Source organism: Mustelus asterias, chromosome 16, assembly GCF_964213995.1.
Source record: "Mustelus asterias chromosome 16, sMusAst1.hap1.1, whole genome shotgun sequence".
Classification (NCBI taxonomy): Eukaryota; Metazoa; Chordata; class Chondrichthyes; order Carcharhiniformes; family Triakidae; genus Mustelus; species Mustelus asterias.
In genome coordinates, this window is record NC_135816.1 from 39,983,328 (window position 1) to 40,004,703 (window position 21,376).

General features: G+C 43.7%; 1 protein-coding gene across 1 annotated transcript in view; it reads right to left on the reverse strand.

Annotated features, from left to right (window-relative positions):
- The window catches only part of LOC144505124 (electrogenic sodium bicarbonate cotransporter 1-like), a 102,926-nt gene that overhangs the window by 77,750 nt on the left and 3,800 nt on the right, over positions 1 to 21,376 (reverse strand). The window contains exons 2-5 of the mRNA XM_078231014.1: positions 19,022 to 19,182; positions 16,518 to 16,670; positions 10,790 to 10,866; positions 248 to 405 (exon numbers count right to left, since the gene is read on the reverse strand). Of these exons, the coding sequence (XP_078087140.1) occupies positions 248 to 405; positions 10,790 to 10,866; positions 16,518 to 16,670; positions 19,022 to 19,182 (549 nt within the window). The remainder of the gene's footprint in view (positions 1 to 247; positions 406 to 10,789; positions 10,867 to 16,517; positions 16,671 to 19,021; positions 19,183 to 21,376) is intronic.

The following is a 21,376-nucleotide window of genomic DNA, read 5'->3' on the forward strand; positions in this document are numbered from 1 at the left end:
CTGCTGAAAAGTGGGCCTCTATAGGCAGGATCAGGCTGACCTATAGTTATCCCCATATTCAAATAGCCTTGCAACAACCACTATTCAGACTCAAACTGGGAGAACGCATTGAGGGAGATGTAGAGAATTTCCAGAGAGCCACATCCCAATGTACATCAGTGGGAAAGGGTAATTTAATAAATAATTGAAACATTTGCGTCAATACATGAAAGTGAAATTAATTCCAGACAAATCAAATGATCCTTACCTGGTTGGCAGTGGAACCTCTGTAAGAGCCCCAAGGATCACAGCCTCCTTTAATCGCACAAAGGCAACAAATGGCTTATCCAAAAAATCTACTTCACCGACAAGCACATTTGTGGCTTCAGCACCCTCTGGGATCTGTTTCTTGAATTTATTATTCAGCTAAAATAATATTTTTTTTTAAGTATCAGAAACATGAATGTAACTTTGGAGAAATTATAATAGAATGCAATTTTAAAATTTTACATGAATTAACTATAGGCCAAGACTTTAAAAACTTATTTCCTTTTCACCAATCAATCATTAGAAAGTAATTGAATCAACAAAAGTTCCAATGTTGAACAATTAATAAAAGTTAATGTGCTTATGATGTGCAGCAAGTGATATAGGCTGGAAACTGAAGGTTTGTGTTTGCCGTGGCTCGCAAGTCAGTAATGTTGTGGGGTTCAAATTCCATTTCAGAGGCCTGAACACAGAAACATAGATTTACACTTCAGTGCTGAGATTAGGGGTGGGATTTTCCAGCCACACTCACCCCAGGACTGGAAATTCCCACCCGAGGTCAACTGATTTTTGCATGGTTCGCTGAATCTCCTGTCCCGCCTGCTGCCATTCCCATGACGGGCAGTATGGGAAAATTCTGCCCTCGGTGTTAAAAGGGGCCTCTTGTTTGCCCTCACAGCTATGAGCAGGATTTTCAAGTCCCTCCCACTGTAGGATTGGAAAATCCCACAACAAACTTTTGCTGGTCTGTCAAATTTTCTGTCCCACCAACGGAACTGGAAAATCCAGGCCTATCCTACAGGGGAGTTCTCCTGAAGAACAATACTTATCCTTCATACAACACAATTAAAACAAATTATCTGGACATTACCATACACTCTGCGAGTGTTTGTTTTATATTTTCTACATTACAACCATTGCTACACCTCAGAAGTATTTAATTGCCATAAAGCAGGCTGGGATGTCCAGAAATCACAAAAGGCACAATATACATGGCATTCTTTTCTTTAGATTTTTGATCTTAACTGATCTCCATTGGAGGATGCATTGGTCTTCATGCCCTTTGGCTAAGAAAGGGCAAAAATTACCGACATTTGATTGCTATCTATTGCACCAAGCAGGTAACTGTGTTATTGTGGATTTGGGTTGAGCTTAGTCTCAGCTGAAATAGTAAGCTATCCAAAAATAGAATAGACTGGGGAGGAGAGAGTAACTGTGGTGAGAAGAAGGATTTTTTTCCCTGTCTCTTTAGGGCAGTTTTCTCAGTCAGTGGGCAGCACGGTGGCACAGTGGTTAGCACTGCTGCCTCACAGCACCAGGGACCCGGGTTTGAATCCAGCCTTGGGTGACTGTGTGGAATTTGCACCTTCTCCCCATGTCTGCATGGGTTTCCTCTGGGTGCTCCAGTTTCCTCCCAGAGTCCAAAGATGCGTGTGTGGATTAGGTGGATTGGCCATGCTAAATTGTCCCAAGATGTGTAGGTTAGGGGGTTTAGCAGGGTAAAAAGGTGTGGTTGTGGGGGTAGGGCGCGTGGGTGCGCCTGTGTAAGACATTCTGTCGGACAAATCAGTACAGATTTTTTTGGGCTGACTGGCCTCCTCCTGTACTGTAGGAATTCTATGATTCTAATATGCTGCTGCCCAACAAGGAAGCAAGCCTACCATGGTAGAATTTAGCATTCAGTTTGAAAGTGAGATCCTTGGGTCAGAAAGAACCGTATTAAACTTAAATAAGGGTAATTACAAAGGAATGAAAGCAGAGTTGGCTGGAGTGGACTGGGAAAGGAGTTGAGCAGAAAATACATTTGATCTGCAATGACAGACACTCATGAAAATAGTTAATGACTTATAACGAAGATATATCCCACTGAGGAAGAAGGATTCTAGGAGGGGGATAAATCAACCATGGAAGTTAAGGATAGTATTAAGCTGAAAGAATAAAACATATAATGTGGTAAAGATTAGTGGTAAACCAGATGGTGTTTGCACATTCTCCTCGTGTCTGCGTGGGTTTCCTCCAAGTGCTCTGGTTTCCTCCCACAGTCCAAAGATGTGCGGGTTAGGTTGATTGGCCATGCTAAAATTGCCCCTTTGTGTCCTGAGATGTGTAGGTTAGAGGGATTAGCGGGTAAAATATGTAGGGATATGGGGGTAGGGCCTGGGTGGGATTGTGGTTGGTGCAGACTCGATGGGCTGAATGGCCTCTTCCTGCACTGTAGGGTTTCTATGATTCTATGTAGTAGTGACCCCCTTTAAAGGGCGAGTGTCTGGAAGGTCATGTAACCTGATCGCCCAATGGAAGGAGAGCGCACAAATCCCGGGGCTAAACGTAGGTTTTTATCATCAGAATCGATCCTACAGCTGAATGGAGAAGATGCACATTGAAGCATTCAGTACATGGTTTGAGTTAGTTAACAAATAGTTGCTGTTGTTGTTAACCTGGTGGTCATCAATCATTATGATTATTGGGAAATTGGGATTATTAGGATTGGGAAAGTATTAAAAACCAACAAAAATGACCACAAAAGAGGGAGAACATAAACTATGAGGTAAAAGAAGCAGGTTATATAAAAATGAACAGTAATAGCTTCTTTTATATATAAAAAGGAAGAACGAGGTCAAAGTGAGCATAGGCCCCTTAGAGAATAAGACTGCAGAAATAATAATGGGGAACCAGGAAATGATGTGGAGATCCAGGAAATGGCAGAGGGGTTAAATAATAACTTAGCAACAACCTTGGGAGGGAGACAAAAAGCAGGTAACTATAGGCCAATTAAATTAACATCTGTCTTTGGGAAAATGTTCATTATAAAGGATATAATAATAAAGCATTTAGAAATACATGGGCGGGAATTTTTCAGTCATTCACGCTGGCAGTGAACGGAGATTTGGCTGAGCGCCAAGTTCTCTGACCTCGTTTACAGTGGCGGCGGGAACGAATGGCATGCCAAGCTTGCCGAGAAGACTGGCACAGAGAATTTCCGTTTCCTCACCATTATGGCACTTGGAATTTTTGGGGAAAATTCCACCCATGGTTTTTGAGGGTTTTTAAGGTCCTTGTGGGACAAGGAGGAGTAGCTTCTGACCCACTGTGAGACTTTGTTTGTCCACCTCCAGCATCTGCCCCCTGCTCTCCACCCAACACCAAGCAATAAACCTTATCTGCTAGCTGGCTACATGCTATCGGCAGCTTATTTTCCATCACAGGAAGTAGGCTGACTACGGAATAGCACTGCAAACTGTTTGGCACGTGCACATATAAAGGGAGACTGAACCTGAAAACGGTGCCAGTCTCCTGCCATGTTGAATGGATAACTTGGGCACATTGTTCAGCACTATTCAGCACCCATAAGTAAAATCTCTTGCATTATTTCTTAAATCAGTTTAAATTTATTTATTAGTGGCACAAGTAGGCTCACATTAGCACTGCAATGAAGTTACTGTGAAAATCCCCAAGTTGCCACACTCTGGCACCTGTCCGGGTACACTGAGGGAGAATTTAGCATGGCCAATGCATCTAAGTAGCACGCCTTTCAGTATAGTATTTGAACAAGAGGATCACTGGTGATGTGACCAAAGGTAAAAGCCACAATATTTACTCGGGTCATGTACAGAGCATAGATTCGGTGAGGAATCGGGAATGGATCTCTGGATGGGAAACTTGGAACTATGGGTTTGTCGGATGCCCTTTTGAAATTAATAGCAGGACAGCTTTTTAATGCTTTCAGAAGGTTTCCCGCCCGACAGGCATCTTGATTGAGAGGCTGGCTGTCGAGTGGACAGGAAAGCTTAACACAGACGGCAATAGTCAGGGAGAGGAAGGGAGGAGAGAAGAGATTGAGGTCAGGCTGTTCAGATCAAGGCCATGAGGAGATTGCAAAACTCATCAGGGGAGATGGCATCAGGTGGGGGTGGGGGTGATTGGTGCTGGTAGTTGGGAGTTGACAGTAGCTGTGGAGGGAAATCATGCAGGTTAGGGGTAGTTGGGAGATGGTTATATGGTATCAACAGAGGGGGGCAATTATCTGGAACGAAGCAATATCCCTGAAATCACTTTCTATCTCAATTATAAAGAGGTGGTGCAGACATAAAACCATGCTGTGATAGCTGGCAGTATATATATAATTCGTAGACACATAATTACTTGTTGACACTCATCAGATTTGCAAGGTACTTCTCCTGTTAATAATATGTCATCGTAAGGTAATATCAAGTGGTAATGATTGGTGGGACAATCAAATGCAATTCCTATTGGCTGGACATGCATTAAGTCCCATTACTATCAATATCATCAAAACAACCTGTCATTCATTTACCCACTGGACTCAGCATTTAACTTTAATCACACACAGACAAGTGTTGAAAATATTTACTCCGGTTGCTAAAGCGGTAAAAAAAACTCATGGATTTCTAAACTTTATCAAGAGGTGTAGAAGATAAAAATCAAGATATAATCAGAAGCCTTTATAAAATTTAAGACTTCAGTTTTTGTGCGCCATATCGGACATCAAATAATAGGAAGGAAATTGAGGCTTTAGTACAGCACAAATTAATTTGGATATTGCCTGATGTGAGGGAATTCAAATATGACAAACATAAAAAACTGAGTCTTGTCATTTTAGAACAATGCAGATTAGAGGGTGAAATGTTTAATATTATCAAAGGATCCAACAGATTAGGCAGAATGATTGTTTCCTGTAGTTGAGGTGTCAAGAAAGATAAAAAGCTACAGAGCAGCAAGCAGGAGAAACTTCACACCGAGCTTTGAGGCTGTGGAATTTATTTTCAATGTTGGTGGTTGAGGCAAAAACCATGTCAACATTTCAGGTTAGATTCGATGAAGCAAAAGAGGACAAAGGAATATGGGAACAGGAATATGGGACAGGGTGGGCAGATATGATTATAAATTATTTGCTCACGGGGACAGCGGAGGTAGGGGTAAAAGTCACTAAGAACTGATGTCCAAAGTCAAAAGATGGGCAGATTATGTGGATTGGCCAAGCTAAATTGCCCCTTCGTGTCTTCAGATGTGTAATTTAGGGAGAATTAATAAGGTAAATGCATGGTGTTACGGGGATAGGACGGAAGGGAAGGTGGGCCTGGTTAAGAGGCTCTGTCAGAGAGTCGGTGCAGACTCAATGGGCCGAATGACCTCCTTCTGCACTGAAGGGATTCTATGATTCTATGGGCTGGTTGGGCCCGATGGCTTGTTTCTGCGTTGCAGCTTCTATGTGCAATGAAGCCCCATTGTTTGTGAGTTCCTTTTTTGCAAATTCGCACAGAAGTCTTTCCAGTTCATGCATTGAGAACCCAAATTCACTCGTCTATGGTTTTAAAAATAAAAGATAGAAGCAATCTTTAAAAAATGCCAAAAAGAAGAAAAATCGCCGAAATCAAGTCCATGACGTACTTTCTGCAGTTAGCCACTCCCCACCCCTGCAGCCCTGGACATCTCACTGCCCCAGTCAAAGTCCACCTCCGCTCTCAAGTGTTTCATATTTTACATTTTCTTGTTTCATTAACAAATCTCTTCAGTAAATGTCTCTTTAAATTTCTCAAAAATATAGGGGTGATTTTCAGCCTACGTTTGCCTTCAGAAAGAACAGCGCAAAGATGAATATAACCCCCGGCACTGCTCCCAGCACAAGCTGGCAATGACAGGTTGACACAATGCCAAGCTGGCAGTGCCAACCTATGCTAGGGGGCAGTGATGTGCAGATGCCGGCGTTGGACTGGGGTAAGCACAGTAAGAAATCTCACAACACCAGGTTAAAGTACAACAGGTTTATTTGGCAGCACAAGCTTTCGGAGTGCTGCACCTTCATCAGGTGAGTGAGGACTTGTGCTCACAAACAGGGCATTTACAGACATCAACTCAATTTACAAGATAATGGTTGGAAGGCGAGTCTTTATAGGTAATCAAGTCTTAAAGGTACAGACAATGTGAGTGGAGACAGGGCCAAGCACAAGATAAAGAGGTGTGTATTGTCTCCAGCCAGGACAGTTAGTGAGATTTTGCAAGCCCAGGCAAGTTGTGGGGGTTACAGATAGTGTGACATGAACCCAAGATCCCGGTTGAGGCCGTCCTCATGTGTGCGGAACTTGGCTATCAGTTTCTGCTCAACGATTCTGCGTTGTTGTGTGTCGTGAAGGCTGCCTTGGAGAACGCTTACCCGAAGATCAGAGGCTGAATGCCTGTGACTGCTGAAGTGTTCCCCGACTGGAAGGGAACACTCCTGCCTGGTGATTATCGAGCAGTGTTTATTCATCCATTGTCGTAGTGTCTGCATGGTCTCCCCAATGTACCATGCCTACGGACAAGCCCTCCGTATACACAGGATCTGCTCAAATGAGGAGGATCGCAATAGACACCGACAGATGCCTAAAGACGCCCTCATAAGAACAGGATATGGCGCTCGACTCATCGATCGACAGTTCCGACGTGCCATAGCGAAAAACCGCACCGACCTCCTCAAAATTCAAACACGGGACACGACGGACAGAGTACCCTTCATCGTCCAGTACTTCCCCAGAGCGAAGAAGCTACGACATCTTCTCTGGAGCCTTCAACACGTCATCGATGAAGATGAACATCTCGCCAAGGCCATCCCCACACCCCCACTTCTTGCCTTCAAACAACCGCACAACCTCAAACAGACCATTGTCCGCAGCAAACTACCCAGTCTTCAGGAGAACAGTGACCACAACACCACACAACCCTGCCACAGCAACCTCTGCAAAATGTGCCGGATTATCGACACGGATGCCATCATCTCACGTGAGAACACCATCCACCAGGTACACGGTACATACTCTCGCGACATGGCCAACGTTGTCGACCTGATACGCTGCAGGAAAGGATGTCCTGAGGCATGGTACATTGGGGAAACCATGCAGCCGCTACGACAACGGATGAATGAACATCGCTCGACAATCACCAGGCAGGAGTGTTCCCTTCCAGTCGGGGAACACTTCAGCAGTCAGGGGCATTCAGCCTCTGATCTTCGGGTAAGCGTTCTCCAAGGCAGCCTTCATGACACACGACAACGCAGAATCGCTGAGCAGAAACTGATAGCCAAGTTCCGCACACATGAGGATGGCATCAACCGGGATCTTGGGTTCATGTCACACTATCTGTAACCCCCATGACTTGCCTGGGCTTGCAAACTCTCACTAACTGTCCTGGCTGGAGACAATACACATCTCTTTAAGTTGTGCTTGGCCTTCTCTCCACTCACATTGTCTGCACCTTTAAGACTTGATTACCTGTAAAGACTCGCATTCCAATTATTATCTTGTAAATTGAGTTTGTGTCTGTGTATGCCCTGTTGGTGAACACAAGTCCTCACTCACCTGATGAAGGAGCAGCGCTCCGAAAGCTTGTGCTGCCAAATAAACCTGTTGGACTTTAACCAGGAGGCAGTGTCAGGGGCAGATCCTGGTGGGAGCCTCATGGAGGGGAGAGGGGGGCGGGGGGGACTTGGAAGGGAGTACATGAACGGAACAGGAGAGGGAGATGCCAGTAATGATGGGGAGGAGGGTGCTCCTATACCTCCTTAGTTGGGTGAGGGGAAGGTTCGCCCCGATCTCAGTGCAGCTGGCTTTGCTGGTGTCTTTAGACCCCACCCCTCAAAATGATGCCATAAAACATCTCCCTCTCCCCGCCACCCCCCTGCTTTTTTGAGCAAAGTGCCATAAGATCTGGAGAGAAACCTGCCTGTTTTTCTGGAGAGAAACACACCGGTTTTAAGTCAGATTCTGACACTTCACCATTTTTTGGCAAGGTTCTTGTGGTGAACCAAAGTTGGTTACCACTATGAGTGCTGAGCCATGGATGGTCAGCACTATGGGTGTTTGTAGATATGTTACTGTTGTCACTGTTGGGGTTAGGGTTGGGCTGTTCTACCTGTTGATATTGTTCTGTGGTACACTCCAGTTGGCTCCGCCTACCTGGGGAAGTATAACGGTCACTGCACTGCCTGGTGACCCTTTAGTCTGGGATTGTATTGTATATAGTGTGCTCCATTCTTGTTAGTAATAAAAGCCTTTATTTCCCGGGTACAATCTAGCCTCCCGAGTGATTTAATCGCGCATCAGTTCTGGCCATAGTTTTTATTGCTTTAGATCCTTTTGTCATGTAAACATTTTGGATGGCTAGGACCTATCTAATTGACTCCAGTTGTAAAGTACATTCATGATTGGTGATTTCAGCATTGCTGTGGTTCTGGTTCACAAAAGAGGATACAAATCAGATGCCAGAAATGTTGAAGAATGCAAGATTTAGTGAGAGGGAAGAACTGAGGGAGATCAATATTAGTAGAGAAATGGTGCTGGGAAAGTTGATGAGATTGAAGGCAGATAAATCCCCAGGGCCTGATAATCTACATCCCAGAGTACTTAAGGAAGTGGCTCTAGAACTAGTGGATGCATTGGTGGTCATCTTCCAGGATTCTATAGACTCTGCAGATTGGAGGGTAACGAATGTCACTTCAGTATTCAAAAAGGGAGGTAGAGAGAAAACAAGGAATCATAGACCAGTAAATTTAACATCAGTAGTGGGGAAAATTCTTGAATCCATTATCAAGGACTTTAGAGCAGAGCATTTAGAAAGCAGTGGCGGGATCAGACAGAATCAGCATGGATTTATGAAGGGGAAATCATGCTTGACAAATCTGTTGGAATTCTTTGAAGATGTAACTAGTAGAGTTGACAAGGAGGAATCAGTTGATATGGTATATTTGGACTTTCAGAAAACATTTGACAAAGTCCCGCACAAGAGATTATCGTGCAAAATTAAAGCGCATGGGATCGGGGAAAGTATTGAGATGGATAGGAAACTGGTTGGCAGAGAGGAAACAAAGAGTAGGAATTAATGGATGCTTTTCAAATTGGCAGGCAGTAACTAGTGGGGTGCCAAAGGGATCGGTGCTGGGACCCCAGCTATTCACAATATATATTAATGATTTGAATGAGGGAACAAAATGTAACATTTCAAAGTTTGCAGATGATACCAAGTTGGGTGGGAGGGTGAACGATGACAAGGATGCAAAGATCCTTCAGAATGATCTGGACAGGTTGGGTGAGTGGGCTAATCAATGGCAGATGCAATATAATTTGGATAAATGTGAGGTTATTCACTTCGGAAGCAAAAACAAGAAGATAGATTACTACCTGAATGGTTGTAAACTGGGAGTGGGGAATGTGCAACGGCAACTGGGTGTCCTTGTGCACCAGTCACTAAAGGTAAGCATGCATGTGCAACAGGCGGCAAAGAAGGCAAATGGCACGTTGGCCTTCATTGTGAGAGGTTTCGAGTACAGGAGCAGGGATGTGTTGTTGCAATTATACAGGGCCTTGGTGAGGCCACACCTGGAGTATTGTGTGCAGTTTTGGTCTCCTTTTCTGAGGAAGGATGTTCTTGCTCTCAAGGGAGTGCAGCGAAGTTTTACCAGGCTGATTCTGGAGATGGCGGGACTGATATATGAGGAGAGATTTAAAGTTTTCTTTTAAAGTTCATTTATTAATCACAAGTAAGGCTTACATTAATGCTGCAAAGAAGTTACTGTGAAATTCCCCTAGTCACCACACTCTGGTGCCTGTTCGGGCCAATGCACCTAACCAGCACACCTTTCGGACTGTGGGAGGAAACCGGAGCACTGAGGGAAACCCACGCAGACACAGGAAGAACATGCAAACTCCACACAGACAGTGACCCAAGCCTGGAATTGAACCCTGGTCTGTGGCACTGTGAGGCAGCAATGTTAACCATTGTGCCACTGTACTGCCCCTAGGTTAGGATTGTTTTCGCTGGAGTTCAGACGAATCAGGGGGATCACATAGAGACTTATAAAATTCTAACAGGTTGAGACAGGATAGATGCAGGGAGAATATTCCTGATGGTGGGGGAGTCCAGAACCAGGGGTCACAGTCTGAGGATTCAGGGTAGACCATTTAGGACAGAGATGAGGAGACATTTCTTCCCCCAAAGAGTGGTGAGCCTGTGGAATTCATTACCACAGGAAGTCGTTGATGCCAAAACATTGAATGTATTCAAGAAACAGCTAGATGTAGCACTTGGGGCGAATGGGATCAAAGGTTATGGGGAAAAAGCAGGATTAGGCTATTGAGTTGGATGATCAGTCATGATCAGAATGAATGACAGAGCAGGCTCAAAGGGCCAAATGGCCTCCTCCTTCTCCTATCTTCTATGTTTATGTAGGAACATAATCCTCATAAACAGGGGCACTTCACTCTATTTCCTCCAAGTCTCTCCCCTGGCTCTTCCTGGGCTGACTGTAAAAACTTATATGTTGTATCACAGAAGCTACTACCCAATAATATTTAATTTTATAACTGTTCTTATCTAATTAGTGTTATTATTAGAAAACAAAAATTAAAATCGCACTTCATGGATTAATATGTTGGTGTGAATAATTGCTTATACTCTAAAATAACCATAGTCTCCACTGCAAGAGGTTTGTGAAAGCAAGAACTGATGATGAAACTTGACACCATGTTAATTTGGAAAATAACCATATACCTACCTGTTCCTGCAGAGGTTTTTCTGAAATTTCGTTGGTGAAATCTGCAGTTGTGTTATAATTCAAAGGAGCTGATTGATCTGAATAGAAAAGTAAAATATTTTGCCAAGATATAGTTTTCATTTCTTTATCAATCCCGGAAACATTTTGATGACATTTCTGATTAACACATGAGGCCCAACTGAACAATTTCCTAATGTTAACCAAGACACCAATATTGATCTTGTATGCAAAAATGGAAATGTTGGTCAGCATTGACTACTGTTTAGATATATCAATTCGCTTGCATAGCATTTACAATGAGGATTATCAGAGAGGAATAGCGAAACATTCACTGGTGAATCAAGACAGCATCTTCTGATTTTCTATGCAACTGAACGTATAGCAAAGATTCAGTTCTGGACTTCTATAACTGTATTAATGAGACATGAAAAATCATGGCACTGTATTTTCATTGCTGTTGCACAAAGGTAACATCAGGACAAGTTCCTGCACTACCACTACTGTTGTATTCCATTGGCAGCACATAACCAACCACAGATATAAGAACTCTTCTGCTTGTCTCCCTCCCTACATTTTGAGGGTGTAACTAGAATAGATAGGAGAGAACCAGTGGGTGTGGTGTTTTTGGACTTTCAGAAGGCTTTTGATAAGTTCCCTCATAAGAGGTTATTAGGCAATATAAAAGCACATGGGATGGGGGGGGTAATATGTTGACATGGATTGAGAATTGTTTGTCAGAGAGTGAGAATAAATGGGTCTTTTACCGAGTGGCAGGCAGTGACCAGTGGGGTACTGCAGGGTTCAGTGCTTGGGCCCCAGCTGTTCATGATATATGTAAATGACCCGGATGGGGGAACCAAATGTAACAATCACAAGTTTGCTGATGGCATAAAACTGGACAGAATTGTGAGTTGAGAAGAATGCAAGGAGGCTTCAAGATGATTTAGACAAGTTGAATGAGAGGACGAACATGTGGCAGATGCAATACAATGTGGCTAAATATGAATCAAATCCAACTTCCTAATTGCCTGGATCCACTACAGTTCACCTATCTCTACAACAGGTCCACGTCATCTCCCTGGTCCTTCACTCAACCCTAGAACACCTGGATGACAAAGACACCAATGTCAGACTCCTCTTTATTGACTACAGCTCAGCCTTCAACACCATTATTCCTACAAAACTCATCTCCAAACTCCGTGGCCTGGGGCTCGGCTCCTCCCCATTCGACTGGATCCTAGACTTCCTAACCCACAGACCGTGATCAGTAAGGATAGGCAACAACACTGCCTCCACGATTATCCTCAACACTGGTGCCCCACAAGGCTGTGTGGCCAAATTCCCCTCCAACTTGATTTTCAAGTTTGCTGATGACACTACAGTAGTGGGTCAGATCTCAATCAATAATGAGACGGAGTACAGGAAAGAGATAGAGAATCTGGTGAACTGGTGCCGGAGTGTGGTGACTAGGGGATTTTCACAGAAACTTCATTCATTAATGGAAGCCTACAAATGACGACAATAATCTCTCCCTCACTGTCAACAAAACTAAGAGATAGTCATTATCTTAGTCAAGGAAATTTGGCATATCCACTACGACTCTCACCAACTTTTACAGATGCACCATAGAAAGCATTCCTTCTGGTTGTGTCACAGTTTGGTATGGCTCCTGCTTTGTCCAAGACTGCAATAAACTGCAAAGGGTCATGAACGAAGCCCAGTTCATCACGCAGACCAGCCTCCTATCCATTGACTCTGTCTACACTTCCTACTGCCTCAGAAAAGAGCCAGCATAATCAAGGACCCCATGCACCCTGGACATATTCTCTTGCACCTTCTTCCATCAGAAAGGCTGAGGGCTCAAGAACAGCTTCTTCCCTGCTGCCATCAGATTTTTGAATGGACATACCTCGCATTAAGTTGATCTTTCTCTACACTCTAGCTATGACTGTAACACTACATTCTGCACTCTCTCCTTTCCTTCCCTATGAACAGTATGCTATATCTTTATAGTGTGCAAGAAACAATACTTTTCACTGGATACTAATACATGTGACAATAATAAATCAAATCAAAGTTATACACAATTCAAAATAGGTAAGTGTATAGATTTTAATGAATTCAAGGGGTATGGGGAGAAAGTGGGAGTACAGCATTGAACTCGAGGATCAGCCATGATCTTATTGAATGGTGGAGCAGGCTCGAAGAGACAAATGGACTGCTCCTGCTTCTAGTTTCTGTGCTTCAGCAAGTAATTGTTATTTAAGTATATTTTCTCATTCTTATTTTTTAATGATTTTACCACCAAAGATGTATTTCTATGTACCTGCAGGGTAATTTCCCATATTTTCTCATAGTTGTGTGAAACCATTAAACAAATTTACAGTAACTGAAGTATTTGGGCTATATTTACATTTGGATTGGTTAGGGCTTAATTTCATATGACACAGGAACACAAGTGGACAAACAACACTATTCCCTGTTTAACAAGTATTATTTTTCTCCATTCTCCACTATTTTTTCTCTTTAAAATGTTCCTGGAATATTTTTATGTTACTCATTCTCAAAATCTCATCATTGCTGACAAGGCTGTCATTTATTGTGCATATCTGTTGCCTTTGATAAGTTGGCTGCCTTTTTATGTCTTTGTCAGAACTATTACAATCCATTGCCTGTTCAAACAGCACTGGACCAACCATTCCTAACCAAGAGAGTAAGGCCTGACCTTTCACTTCCCACTGGGAGTTCAGAGTAAGGACAATTTCTGGCTCTACAAATCTGACTCACACAGGGAGGGGGGAGGGGGGGGGGCGGTGGTCTGCAAATCTGACTCACGCAGGCAGGGGTGGGGTGGTGGGGGGATGGAAGATGGGTGAAATGTGAATTAAGCTTGTTGTGCTGCAAAAAGTTTGGAGCCAGTACATGGGCTGCTGGGGGTTAGGCAAAAGGACCCACCTTGGTGTGGTAAAACACTGTGGTAAAAAGCATATAACCCTCACTCCCCAAGCTCCATCCATGCTACTGCATGCCACCCCACGCACCCTCATGACCTGTCATACCTTCCATGCCAACCTATGCCCCTCTACTCAACCCCATGTTTCCTCATACCCTCCAAGCCAACTTATGTCCCTCCACTCACCCCCATGCCATTTAATAGCTGCTGTGTCAATGTATACGCCTCTACCCAGCCCCAAAGCAAATCATACTCTTCTTGCCAACCTATGCCCCTCTACCCACAGCTCTTGGCCTGCCATACTCTCCATGACAACCTATCCCCTCCCCGTGTCTCTACAATGGTTTTTTAGAGCCCCTATGCCAACTTAGCACCAGTCCATGAGAACTAAAGCCCCCCTTCCTACCCCTCCCCCCCAACCCCACCCACCTACCACCCTTTGCTAATACACCCATGCTGACTCACCCAGTGTCCACCATAATCAGACCTTGGGACCCATTGCAATTTCAATTCTCTTTCTGCACCCCTCAGGACCCATGCTGAGATTAATTTTTTAAATGTATCCACTGATAAATTCACTATTTTAAAAAAATACTCATTGATAACAACCCATTAATGATATTTAACTTTATTTAATCCCTTATATGAACTAGCATTTCTATTCATAATCGCGCTTCAAAGACTTTATAAATACTAGGAGCTGTCAACAAACTGTGAACAAACAAGAAAAGGGACCTGTCAAAAGGAAGCTGTTAAAGGAAGCTGACTGGCACCCCACTGTGATAATGATAGGTTATGAAATCAGTTATACAGCACTAATCCCATAATAGTATAAGATCAAGGAAGAATTATTTTTCTTTTCAACACAGCAGACATTTTTTATTAAAAGGGCAGGAGATTTTAATTCCTTGATCAAGTAAATAAGATCAGGCTGAATGCAGCAGTAGTTTAACAGGTACAGCTGCCTCCATAATCCATTAATGTGCAAAGTTCAATTTCCCCCTATTCTCAAAGCTGTGTAGGAAGACACCAGTATCTCCCATGCTAATGTCAATAGAGTGAAAAAGCAAACACTGATTATTCTTTTCAACACAGCAGACATTTTTTATTGAAAGGGCAGGAGATTTTAATTCCTTGACAACTTCCTTTTGACAGGGCCAATGAATTTATCCACTCTTTATGAACATTCCTGTCCATTTTTAACCATCCCAAAGGGCTTCTCCCAAAGGTTTCCCAGGGTCATTTCCAAAAGGGTACCCTACCTCTCCAAAGAACTGCAATAAGTTTGAACTCTCTCCTACCAGGTATAACATACACAACTCATATTCCCACTCGCTTCTTTTGAAAATAAGATCAGGCTGAATGCAGCAGTAGTTTAACAGGTACAGCTGCCTCCATAATCCATTAATGTGCAAAGTTCAATTTTCCCCTATTCTCAAAGCTGTGTAGGAAGACACCAGAAGCTGGCAATGTCTATTAAACCATACACCAAAATATGGGCTAGTGCTGGGAGAAAAACATGGCCAGAGCTGGACCAAAAAACCAACCTTCACCTGTTCTGAGTAATTAGAGCTGCATGGACAACACTGGCACAAACCAAGGAATACATCCCTTTGCTGCCCTTGAGTCAGATGTTAAAAGCTGAAAAGGACCTAAAATGAGTCAAAACATAAACTACAAATATAGTAACGTTCGTGCCAGACAATGACCATCGCCAACAGGAGAGAATCCAACTGTCTCCCCTTGATGTTCAATGGCATTGGAATCACTGTATTCTCCATCATCTACAGCCTGGTGGGGTTACCATTGACCCAAAACTGAACTGGACCAGCCATATAAATACTGTGACTATAACAGCAGATCAGAGACTGTAAAGTAAAGTAAAGTTTATTTATTAGTCACAAGTAGGCTTTCATTAATTAATGAAGTTACTGTGAAAAATCCCCTAGTCGCCACACTCCAGCAACTGTTTTGGTACACTGAGGGAGAATTTAGCATGGCCAATCATCTAACCAGTCTTTCGGACTGTCGGAGGAAACTAGAGCACCTGGAGGAAACCCACGCAAGCACAGAGAGAATGTGTAGACTCCGCACAGACAGTGACCCAAGCCAGGAATCGAACTGTGAGGCAGCAGTGCTAACCACTGTGCCGCCGTGCTGCCCCAGACTGGAAATTCTGCTGAGAGTAACTTGCCTCCTGACACCCCAAGTCCTGTTTACCATCTACAAGGCGCAAGTCAGGAGTGTCATGGAATACTCTCCACTTGTCTAGAGGAGTACAGCTCCAACAGCACTGAAGAAGCTCGACATCCATCCAGGACAAATGCAGCCTGCTTGGTTGGCACCACATCCACCACCTTGAAATTTCACTTCCTCCACCAGCAAAATACAATGGTAGCAGTGTGTGCCATCTACAAGAGGTGCTCCAGCAACTCACCAGGTCTCCTTGGACAGTACCTTCCAAGCTCGCTACCTCTAACACCCAGAAGGACCAAGGGCCACAGTGCATGGGAACACCACCAGCTGCAAGTTCCCCTTCAAGCCACACATCATGCTGGCTTGGACATATATATCACTGTACCTTCACCGATGCTGGGTCAAAATTCTGGAACTTTGTTCCTGGCAGCTGTTCTAGAAGGTGACTCACCACCACCTTCTCAGGGGCAATTGGGGATGGGCAATAAATGCTGGCCCAGCTAGTGATGTCCCGCATTCCATGGACAAATAACAAAAAAGGGAGGTATTAGCAAGGAATGGCTTAAAGAAATTACTTACTTGCACAAGAAACATTCATCCATAGATCAATCATGGTCTGCATTCTGGATTTTTTTATGTGGTGTCTGTGATTTCTAAGAAGGACGTACATGACCTTTTCCTTGAGCACATTTTTAAGATTGCCATTTGTAATTTCATTGCTGACTATTGTCTCTGAAATCAAATAAATTTTAAAGATTAAACCTGATACAGAATTTGATGCTGAATGAATGTGCCTGACAATTATCAGAAATTCTTTATTTTCTACTATTAACTTCACCCCTGAAGCCTGATATTTCTCGCAATATTGTTCAACATGGATGCAGTCTGGCAGCTTCTCCAAATAACTATTTTGCACAGGTGAGCCAAGAAGGTGAGTGCCCACAAGCCTCTCAATGTAACTCGGCGTCACAGCAGAGTCTGTTCCTCGCTTATTCCTTTATCTTTCACGCACTGGGTGGAATCCTATCCAATCCTGAGAGGCAAGTTTGGAGGCTAGAGTAGAGGGCGGAGGGTTCATAATGAGGCAAAAGATTGGTAACTAGAGACCCTGCCACCTTTGCCTCGATTCAATCCGGGGAAGAAGGCTCCTGGATGGCCTTCCCATCCCACTGCCATTGGGATGTTTAAAATGGCAATTAGTGCCTGCTTAAGGGCCTCACCCCATGACTTCTGACATTCAACTGGCGGAAAGTGTGGGAAGTCTTACAGGCTCCCAGGGTGGGTCATTCATTGGGCACCAAGTGTTTGAGGGTGGGATCTGGTTCAGAACAGAGGGGCCCACTCAGAGCCACTCTCCTGTCCTTGCAGCTGAACCCCTCTTCCCCTATCAGTTTCTGGTCAGTGGTAAACAACAGGATGTTGATAGTGGGGGATGTGGCGTTGGTAAGGTTATTGAAAGTCAAGGGGCGATAGTTCGATAGTTAAATTATCTCTTGTTGGAGATGGTCATTGCCTGGCACTTGTGCGACATGGATCAACAGTCTGACAGTCACACATCCTGCCCTAACTCACCTAAGGCCTGGGGTCCCTTAGCCATCCTGGGCATGGGCCTCTGGTGGGTGGGAGATGCCCCTGTAGGCACTGCCTTCAATGCACAACTGCCAGTTTCTGGCGGGCAGCTCTCATGGGGCAGGGTTTCTGCCTCAGGGTCCTTGATCTCAAGTAGACAGTGGTGGGCCTTCCCTAAGTGCTTGACTTTAATAAGGCCATCTATCCTGAAAGGAGAAAACACCGGGCTCTTAGGGCATAGGGCATTAATGATTGACTAAATCACTGCAAGCATCTATTATAGTTTTATTGATCTTTTTATTTATTCATTCATGGGATGTGGGGATCGCTGGCTAGACCAGCATTTATTTCCCATCCCTAATTGCCTTTGAGAAGGTGATGGTGAACTGCCTTCTTGAACTGCTGCAGTCCATGTGGTGTAGGTACATCCACAGTGGTGTTAGGGAGGGAGTTCCAGGATTTTGACCCAGTGACAGTGAAGGAACGGTGATATGTTTGCAAGTCAGGATGGTGCATGACTTGGAGTGGAACCTTAGGTGGTGTTGTTCCTGTGTGTCTGCTGCCCTTGTCCTTCTAGATGCTAGTGGTCGTGGATTTTAAAGGGACTATCTAAGAAGCAATGCATGCTGTAGATGGTACACATGGCTGCCACTGCACATTGATGGTGGAGGGGGTGAATGTTTGTAAATGGGATGGCAATCAAGCGCGTTACTTTGACTTAGATGGTGTCAAACTTCTTGGAGCTGGTGTCAAGCATTGTTGGAGCTGCACCCATCTAGGCAAGTGGAGAGTCTTCCAACACATTCCTGACTTGTGCCTTGGAGATGGTGAACAGGCTTTGGAGAGTCAGGAGGTGAGTTAGTCACCTGCTCTTGGAGCCATAGTATTTACATGGTTAGTCCAGTTCAGCTTCTGGTCAGTGGTAAGTAACAGAATGTTGATTGTGGGGAATTTGGTGATGGCAACGTCATTGAATGTCAAGGGGTGATGGTTAAACAGTAAAGAGGCTCTAAAGGGGTTTTTGGCAACACACTTTCCTTGTTGGATGGCCTACTGGCAATTCTGCTGTGGCAAGTGGAAGAGGAGAGTCATCAGCACAAGAAGGAAGTAACAATCAGAGCTGCTGCTACAGTGAAAGCAAATGAAAGGTATTCCATCAGGAATCCTTCTCCTCCCAGCAGTTTATACACTGAAGACAACATAACCTGCAGTGTCTGAGGAATAGTCCATAAGGAGGCTGTGTTTCTCTTGGGAAGTTGTGTTGCCTTTTGCAATAAGATCCACAACTAAATGCGGCATGACTGACAAATGTTCACATCAGACAGAAAGTACTTATTCCGTGTTGAAGTTCTGATAATACATTCTTATCTCAGAATATTACAGAGCAGTCTTATCAGTATAAACTATTCCTTCAGTCCTTTAAAAATTCATATTAAAACTTTATAGAATGTGCTATCCTGACTGATAAATATAATTTAGTGCTCTATTACTTAATACAGAACATTTATTATCACCTAATATTTCTTTAAAATTGCTTGCTTCTAAATCAAACAGAAGCGTTCCCCTTTCAATGCAGGTACGTAATTCGAACAAACTGTGTAAGGGCAATGTGGTAACATGGGGCTTGCTCCATCTTTCGCCTCCTTCTTCGATCTTTTCCTCAAACTTTATCCACCTGTGAATGAGTAACAGAGTTGGCATTAGTAATTGCATGGTCGTTATTCACTTGAAGGACTGTATATTTGCAGAATGAGTTTATACATTGGGCACATGTTCGATACATAACTTCCACTTCTCTAGTACTGTTACTACAGGAAAGCATTCAAAAAACACAAGGAAATCTGGGCCAATGAAAGCTATCACAAAGGTGGCCTGAAGGTCCGTCAAGAAGGTGGGTTTTAAAGAGTGTTTTGATAGAGAACAAAACAGGGGTATTTAGGGAAGAAATTCCAGAGTTTGGGATCCAGACAGCAATGAATGGGCTATTAATGTTCGGATTAAGGGAGAGGAGTGTCTAATAAACCACACTGAGAAACATGGTGAACTTATAGGGGAAGTGATTAGAGTGAGAATGATAGGGAAGTCTAATCTATGGAGGGATTTATACAATAATAAAAGTTTAACTTTGAAGTGCTGGGGGGTTGGGAACCAATGTTAGCCATGAAGTTGTTTGAATAATTGAATAATTGGGGGTGACAAGGACACACTTGAGGGTTTCAACAGGCTGTGGTAGGAGCAGGAGCGGGTGATTTTACGTGCAGTCTTTATAATATGGAAGATATGGATCAGAAACCTGGCTCCAGGTTGAACAAGATACAGGATATTCCATTCATTCTGGTTCAGACAGGGGGTTGATGGCATGGATTGAGATTTGAAATGGGGACCAAAGATGATTGCTTAATTCTTCCCAACATGTCGCTGATTTTACCTCAATAATACAATCTTCCAAGCATCGCACAGCCCCCACACTGTGTCAGCGACCCAGAGGAGGCAGCTGCACAGCGAGAGGTCAGAGATGCAATCAATTGGAAGGGTTTTAAACATACACATGCAAAAAAAGGCAAAGATTCAGTACTCCCAGGATGAAGTATAGACCAAATGATCACGTGATGACGTGGCTACAAATAGGATTATATGTTGTGAACGTGGGAGTTTTCCATGGAATTATGGGCTGAATACAAACATGAAGTAGCTTCTCGGCTTGTGAATAAACTATTGTTTGTTACGCATCCTTGTTGTCAGTGTTTCAGGAATCCAACACATTTACATGGTGTCAGGAGTTGGCAGTATGGCACAAGGATTTTGCCGCATCAACCCACTTGTCTTTAATGATTCAGTACCACCTCTCCGAGGAGATTACCAATAGCCATGAAACAGAAAGTAGTCAATGAGTTGCATTGGATGATGATATTGGGTGTCAAAACTCCGATAGACCAAGCCACAGAATGGGTTTCAGCAATGGTGGCTGCAGTAAATAAAGATGGAACAGTCAGGATATACATTTACTCAGTTCACTTAAACAAGGCACTGCTCAGACACCATCACCCTATGAAGATCATGGAGCAGATGATAACAGACATGCCAAATGCTAAGTAAGGTATTCAAAACCCTTGTTTCAAAATGAGGGTTCTGGCAGATCCTGTTAGATGAGGAATCTTCAAAATGAACCACATTCATATCTCCGATAGGAAGATATCATTTTCTTCATATACCCTATGGGATCTCCACGGCAGTGAGGTCTTCCAGCAGTACATGGAGCAACTCTTTACAGGCCAACCCTGCAAAATTGTTGCTGATGACGTTCTTGTTTGAGGTCATATTATGTAGGAATATGATGCATGACTTTGTCTGGTCCTCAACAGAATCAGAACCATACAGCTGAAGCTTAACCTCGTGAAATGCAGATTCAGGATCAACCAGGTTCCTGACATGGGTTGTCTACTCACAGCTGATGATGTAAAGTCTGATCCAGAAAAGACAATAGCTATATGACAGATGGCCATTCCTGCGGACAAGCATGCTTCACAGCACTTCCTTGGTATGACAAATTATCTTTCAAAGTTCATTCTGATAATAGTGAGGTCCCTGGAACTCTTTGTCAAATTCTCCACCAGGACATGGAATGGTGCTGGCCAAAGTACTGCACAGTGGTCTCCAACAGACTCAAACAAGCACACGCAGCTTCATCGGTGCTAGAATACTTTGACTTCCGAGCAGCTGTATTTGTATAAGCAGACGCCTCTCAGCACGGACTTGGCACAGTCTGCATCCAGAATGGCAGGCCAATACCTTTGCTTCAAGGACCCTCAGTGACACTGAGACTCATGCTCAGATTGAAAAGGAACTCCTCGCTCTACTCCTCACCTATC